This window comes from Cucumis melo, chromosome 1 (genome assembly GCF_025177605.1).
Source record: "Cucumis melo cultivar AY chromosome 1, USDA_Cmelo_AY_1.0, whole genome shotgun sequence".
Lineage (NCBI taxonomy): Eukaryota > Viridiplantae > Streptophyta > Magnoliopsida > Cucurbitales > Cucurbitaceae > Cucumis > Cucumis melo.
In genome coordinates, this window is record NC_066857.1 from 10,089,617 (window position 1) to 10,097,371 (window position 7,755).

The 7,755-nt window shown below is 35.9% G+C and overlaps 1 protein-coding gene across 1 annotated transcript; it reads right to left on the bottom strand.

Moving 5' to 3' along the window:
* Nucleotides 1-3,498: 3,498 nt before the first annotated feature.
* Nucleotides 3,499-4,972, bottom strand: LOC127148356 (uncharacterized). Its single transcript, XM_051081833.1, has 5 exons — nucleotides 4,695-4,972; nucleotides 4,428-4,559; nucleotides 4,232-4,343; nucleotides 3,751-4,126; nucleotides 3,499-3,704 (listed from the first exon to the last, which is right to left on the bottom strand). The coding sequence occupies exons 1-5, from the start codon at nucleotides 4,970-4,972 to the stop codon at nucleotides 3,499-3,501; spliced, it is 1,104 nt and encodes a 367-aa protein (XP_050937790.1).
* Nucleotides 4,973-7,755: the final 2,783 nt, after the last annotated feature.

Below are 7,755 nucleotides of genomic sequence, written 5' to 3' on the forward strand. Positions count from 1 at the left end.
TGGGATGGCAAGGGATTTTTTAGGCGAGATGGCTTAAGCTAGGTAACCATGTACACAAGGATGAGCCTTGTGACCAATTGAGAGAGGTTAGCTTGGGGAGTTGATTGAAGAGTTGGGTGTGGAAATTAAGGTTAGGTAAGATGAGGAGGATTGTAGGCATTCAAGATAGATTGGTGGAGTGGATTCAAAGTTTCCATATCATGCATGGGTGTAAATTGCAGCAGCATTGGGTGGCAAAAGTTTCATGCAAGGTGCTCTATATAAGAGTGCATTCAGACGAGGAATGTATTTAAACCACTCGTGAATTTTCCTTTAAACCACTTGAAAATACTACCAAATTGAGTCTATTTTATAAAGTGGGGCTGTCAGAAGAAAACAAGGCAAGGAGACTAGAGTTTGAGTTCAAAAAAAAGGGAGAAATGTCATTTTTTGGAAGAATCTGAGTAGTGTTGAGTTTCAGTAGGCAAGGAGACTGGAACCTGAAATTTTGCGGTAAGCACGATAAGAAAAGTATAAGCAAGTTTGAAGAAGGAAATTTTTTATTTTGATGGTTGGATAAAAAGTTATAAGTGTTGGAAGTTGATTGTAGTTTCTAGATGTTTTCCCAATTTGTAGGTAGGTTTAAATGTGGTCAAGCATTAGGGCGTGAAGGCTTGTCAAACATGCATCATTCAGGTAAAAGATGTTATTTTGGTTAGGTTGAGGGCGTATGACAAGGCCAATGTATAACTAAGTGCTTGTTGTGCATTTTCATTATTAACAAAGCTTTGAGGATATGTCATGCAAGGCTCTAAGTGAGCGACTTAATAGGCGGCTAGAATAGGGTGATGCGATAAAAGATGCATGTCCTACCTATGTGTTGTTGATTTGATAATGATATGCATGTAGTACAAGTTTTTCTCTCTATCATCCAAGTGTAAGCGAATAGAGGTTTCTTGGTAAGTCGAGGGTTAAACTTAGGGAATTGGTGTTCTAAATGAGTCTATAACGTAGCAAATCCTATGCGGTATACTCTATAGAGTGTCGATAAGCACAATATGATTATCCTAACTATATACACTAAGCTACAATTGGTGGTGTAAGGTGAACATGGCGATGGAGTGTAATGAATTGTGAACTCATGTAATAGGTGTGGCATGAAAGAAAATTTAAATAATTAATTGCAATGTATTATGCATTAATAACTCGTGGAAATACAAAGCATCTATTAACTTCAGAATTAAGATGAGCATCCTCTCAGTGTCTTCACCATACTTGCTCGCCTCTCAGAATTTAAATACTTAAAGTTAAGCTATGATTTGCATCTAATCAATTTATATGCGCGATAAACAATTTATCCTATTTTAAGGTGAGCATCCTTTCGGTGCCTTCACCACACATGTTGAACATTTTTCAACCTATGCGAATGATGAATTTGGTGATAAGACTGTATTTCTACAATCCTTTCATTGTCCAATTAGTTAAATACGGGTTTTCACTTGTCAGCTGATCACATTCAATGCCATTGTTTTTTCTCTTGAATAAAAAGACTGTTCTCTACGTTTAGCTAAGCAGTACTTATAACACATACATCACGATTCTCTTAATATTAATAACACATGAAATTGTTCACAAGCTAATTAAATAAGAAATGCTCGATAAGCAAAAGAGATATGGGAGAATGGTGGAAGAAATGTATTAATATCATAACTAGAACTTTAGGCCTCATGGCCGTAAAGTTATTATTACAACTTGATACAAAAGAAATATAAAAATGAATACATAGAAATGAATTGAGCCTCATAATATGATTTCTTATATTCTTTGGCTATGATTTTTGCCTGTTGTGATGAAGAAAAATGGTAGGGGAAGTCTCTCTCTTTTGTTCTAGACTCTAACTTAAAACTTTAAGAAATAAGGGATAAAGAGAAGAATTAGCTTGCTCTTCGAGACCCAAATTTTGCACACTGATTATGAAGTAAACGCCTCTATTTATAGGCGAGGAGTGATTTGACATGACATTTCACACCTCATTAATTCTTTTGATAAAGCTGATCGGTGCCACAGATGTCCCTTTGTCCTTTTTCTGACATTTGCGCAACCAATTTTGTCCGCTAGTGCTTTAGATCCCCTAGCTTGTTGTGGTTGTTGCCTTGCTGGACTATACTTCTTTTTGCCTAAAAATTATGCGATATGAAAAAGCAATGTGAGATTATCAATTAAACCTTCAGTTAATACTAAAGCAAATAATTGTTCTAATAGCTAGAGGGAGAATAACACAAGAAGCTTTGGTAACCCAGTTCGGCCAATGTTGCCTACGTTTGGGAGCTGCGCACAACCCTAATGAGTTATTTTATTAAGATTCACTTCAGTCAACATACATCGATACAACATATAAACTTAGTTCAACTATATGACTAAATAACATGCATATTAGCTTCAGACTTCAGACTCTCCCTGAATGCATGCGTAACTCTCCTCAATGATGTCTGACTTCAGGCTCCCAGTGAATGCATGAGTGAATCTATTTGACAATATTTTCATCCTCTTCTAAAGTTTTCTGTGACCACTTGAATCACTACTATGTTGTATACCTTACTCATCATCAATATCAACTTAGTTCAACATGCTAATCTTATAGGCATAAGATCATAATACATTTTCGTTCCTGCAGCTTCTGCAACCAGTTCTTCGAAAACCTTCAGCCGTGAATAATCTTTTTAATATTTTTTCGTGCACGCACCCTATCTTCGAAAACCCTATTTATACATATAAGATCTATATTCATAAATCTTGTTTCTTAAAAGATAATTAACAAGATTCCTAAAATCAAGAACCCTTTTATCCTTTAATTATCTTATCTTTTAAAAGAATAATCTAATAATATCTTTTAGACAAAATAAACTTCCCCTTTTGTCTAAAAGAAATTTCAATAAACTCCCCCTTTTGTCTAAAAGAAACTTCTTTTCTGGTTCAAAACAAAGCTTCCACAGAACTATCTTTTGAAACAGATAGTTTTTAAAATCACATGGACAGTATCTATCATCACACGCTTCCATCATTTAATCAAACTGAATCACCATTTCAAACATAGAAGATTTTCAAACAACACAAATCAGTAGTTAATAGGAACAACTACTTTTATCTTCCTTCTTTCTTACAAAAAATCAATCAAAAGAAAAAACAAGAGGAAACTTCTACTAAAAACAAAACATCAGCAACTCAACCAAAACACATCAACAACACAAACATTACACCCCACAGTCACAACATCACCCATCCTTCAAAACAGTTGTTGCTCTTCTTTTGAACCAAAAAAAAATATTAGTCAGATTCAAGATCCCTTCGACTACTAGACGATGCAAAAGACTTTAAATGACAAATGAGAGAGTCAACTTCTAGCCGCCGTTTAGATAATAGATTGATGGAATTAGACAGAGCTCGAGATACCACGGTAAGTGAATTCACAATCCTAGATGCCAACTCGCGATCAACAAAGAAGCCTTCAACAGACTCATCCTAGTCACTTGTATCGAAGATGCGCGATCTGCAAGAAGGATGCACATCATGATCAATATCAGGCACATGGCTGCCCTGAAAAATTTTATAGCTGAGGGATAATGTTTTAGGATCAGGTCCAAGAGCATCAGATGCAGTTATCACAACAACATTCAAATGAAGAAGAAGACTAGAGAAAAAACATGGGAGAGCAATTGGAATCTTGTCTAAACAAACCAACATGCCGTAAAAGATGATTATAAATAAAAGTGCCTGTATCCATCTTGTTGTCATTACAAATTTGATACAAGAAAGTTCCTAAGACAGCAGATACACTGAAACCATGGAAAGATGGGAACCAATTAGCAATACCAATCTTATGCATAATGACATATTTGAAACTAAGAGCAACTGCAAGTATTCCATTAACAGGCCACGAAGATAAAGTCCGATCAGATAAAACAGAAGCCAAAACTTCAGTTAAAGGAGACAACGGAGAACAGTCAAGATCAACAACATTTCTTAGAAAACCGTTTATCACCGCAGGAGAAATTACAAATTTGAAACCCCTAATATGAACGATCTGATAATCCGTGCTACTAGGATCATTAAATTCATCAGGCAAGTTGACAATATACTCCCTAATAAGCTGGGAATAAAATGGTCCGACATTTGAAATAGTTTTAAATAAACCTGCCCTTTCAATAAGATTCATGATACTCATGCAGGACTGATGTTTGTCGGAGACATTTACCTCATCTGCTAACCTCCGCTGAACCAGAAACTTCCAACGTTGAACATTCTCCTCATGATGAAAGGAGATTCCATCGATTGGAACAGATGAAATATTAGGAGGAATCTTCTTTCTGCCAGTTTTGATAGTAATATTACGTCAATTCTGTTGAGATTTTCTCTTTGCTGGCTATGGTGCAACAGGGACTTCAGGAGACACAGGTAGAACAGTTGGGTTATTATCAGTACCAACAGGAACTTCTTCCGAATGAATGTCAGGATTGGGAGGATCCAACTCATTCTCATCACTACGAACATCAGTTCTTACTTCAGGTGCAGTAGAAACATCACTAGGAACAAAAGCATGTGCAACATTCGGTTCAGAGGGAATTGAAGGTCCAGGTTGAAAATTAGAAGTGTGATGAATACTAGGAGTAGGAACAAACACTCCTTGTGTGGACGAGCTTTCCTAAGAATGAACAGACACGGAAGGAGCAGTAGGCATTTCAACAAGAACGTCAAGAACAGTGGTCTTCTTCAATAATTGAGCCAAAGGAAAATCATCCAGGTCATCTGAATCCATATCAGACAGAAGAGTCTCAGGAACATTCGATACATGTGTACCAAAAGATGCAGGATAAAGAGAATCAATAGTTTCTGGCACGGACTTAGGTAGTTTGCTTGAAACCTCCGCCTGAGATTTTTCGAATCGGAGACGATAAGGTCTCCATGGTGGAGTACTTTTGAACCTACGTCCTTTCATCTTTTGTATAGAGGGCGACAAAATTTAAGTTGTAGGTTCATCTTCGGACGATTTCATCATATACGAACCCTTTCAAGTATTCACCATAATGCAGTTTACACTGAAGCAGAGAGCAGAAGATTTCGAAAAGTGAAGAATGTCAAAGATGAAGCAAACACAATAATGCCAGTTTAAATAACCAGTAATGATTAAGATTAAAAAAGCTCTTCAAGTGTCGAAAAGATAGCCATTAATGCCGAAGACGGTGCTGGCAGCATCAATATTTCTGAACGTGTAAACATGCACCATCTTTTTAGCTGCTCACAGATTAAATGCGACATACTCCTAAGCCAGTACGTAAAATGCTCAAATGTGTTTGCATCAAGTGGCTTAGTGAAAATATTTGCTAATTGCAAGTCTGATCGAATATGATCCAGTATAATAACCTTATTTTCAACAAGTTCTCTAATAAAATGATGCCTAATATCAATATGTTTGGTTCGACTATGTTGAACTAGATTTTTCGATATATCAATGGGACTCATATTATCACAATATAAAGTCATGATATCTTGTGTGAATCCATACTCATCTAACATATTTTTCATCTAAATCAACTGGGTACAAGCACTCCATGCCGCTATGTATTCAGCTTTTGCTGTAGACAAGGAAACACTATTTTGTTTCTTACTAAACCATGAGATAAGATTATTCCCAAGAAATAAACAGCCTCCAAGGGTGCTTTTCCTATCATCAGAAGAGCCTGCCCTATCGACATTGCAATATCCAACACAAATCGAAGTTGTTTCATAGGAATATAGAATTCCAAAATAACTTGTTCCATGAACATACTTGAGGATCAGCCTGATAACAAGCACATATCCCAACAGCATAAGCAATGTCAGGTTGACTGGCAGTTAGAAAAAACAGACTACCGATTATACTTCTGTAAAGTTTGTGATCTGCTCTTGCACCATCAGTATCTTTGGTAATTTTAACGTGTGTCGCAGCTGGAGTCCTTTTGTGTCGAGACTATTCTAACCCAATTTTTTAAAACTATTTTCTTGGCATACTTTTCTTTAGATATGAATATACCCTCACTTTTCTGCTTGATTTGAAGCCCCAGAAAACAGGGTAGTTCTCCCACCATGCTCATCTCAAATTTTGACTTCATGGTATCAATGAAGTTATTAACAAGATCTTGAGGAAACCCTCAAAAAATGATATCACCCACATAGATTTGTGTGACAATGAGTTGATCATTTGTTATGTGAATAAATAATGTTTTGTCATCCCCGCCTCTAGAATACCCTTTATAACTAAATAAATTGTCAATCGTTTGTATCAAGCTTTAGGAGCTTGCTTAAGTCCATATAAAGCTTTATTAAGCTTATACACATGTTGAGGATATTCGAAATTGATAAATCCTTTAGGTTGAGCAACATAGACTTCTTCGTTTAAATAATCGTTCAGGAAAGCACTCTTTACATCCATTTGATATAATTTAAATCTTTGAATACAAGATATTTCAAGTAACAAGCGAATAGCTTCAAGCCTAGCTATGGGTGTAAACGTTTCATCAAAGTCAACCCCCTCGACTTGAGCATAACCCTGAGCAACTAATCGAGCTTTATTCTTTGTGACACACCCTGCTTCATCAGTCTTATTTTTGAAGATTCGTTTTGTACCTATAATATTCACTCCTTCTGGCTTGGGAACTAATGTTCAGACATTATTACGACTAAATTGAAGTAGTTCTTCCTGCATTGCATTTATCCAATATTCATCTTTAAGAGCAACATCAACAGTCGAGGGTTCAATGGCAGATGTATAACATAAATCAGCGATCATCTTCGAGTAATCTACTTTCTCTTTCTTTCTTGTGATAACTCAAGATGAAGGATCACCTATTATAGAACTTGATGGATCTTTCTCAGATGTGCAAATGGAACAAGCTCAGAGTTATCAGCTATAACTTCCTTAGATATCGTTTTTGTATATCAATATCATCTGCCTGAGCATCAGCTTTTGGTACTTCTATAGGAAATGTAGAAGAATCTACAGGCATATTTAGAGTCTCATCATCCTCATCATAAGTTCGTTTGGCAATTGATTCAAAATCATTTACCACAACATTGATCGTTTTCATAACTGTACCAGATCTATTATTAAAGACTTTATAAGCTCGGCTATTCTGAGAATATCCAAGAAAGATACCCTGTTATGATTTCACATCCCACTTTGGATGATATTCTCTATCAGCTAGAATATAACAAGTACTTCCAAATACATGAACATACTTTACGTTTGGCTTTCTTCCCTTCCAATGTTCATATAAGGTGACAACCATTCCAGATCGAGTAGTAATTCTGTTATGAATGTGGCATGTTGTGTTAATAGCTTCTACCCAAAAATTCAAGGGTAAATTTTTTGCACGTATCATGACTCGAGCCATTTCTTGTAGAGTTCTATTTTTCCGTTCCACTAATCCATTTTGTTGAAGAGTTATGGGATTAGAGAATTCATGATAAATACCTTCTAACTGACAGAAACTATTTAGATCTTCATTATCAAACTCCTTACCATGATCACTTCTGATCTTGATTATCTTTTTCCCTTTTTCACATTGCAAATTCAAGCATAGACTGATGCAAATTTTAACAGTATCTGATTTTTCTTTCAAGAAACGAACCCAAGTAAATCTTGAATAATCATCCACAGCAACCAATACATACTTCTTTCCACCTAGACTTTCAGTTTGCAGAGGACCCATAAGATCCAGATGTAAAAGTTCAAGTATTCTA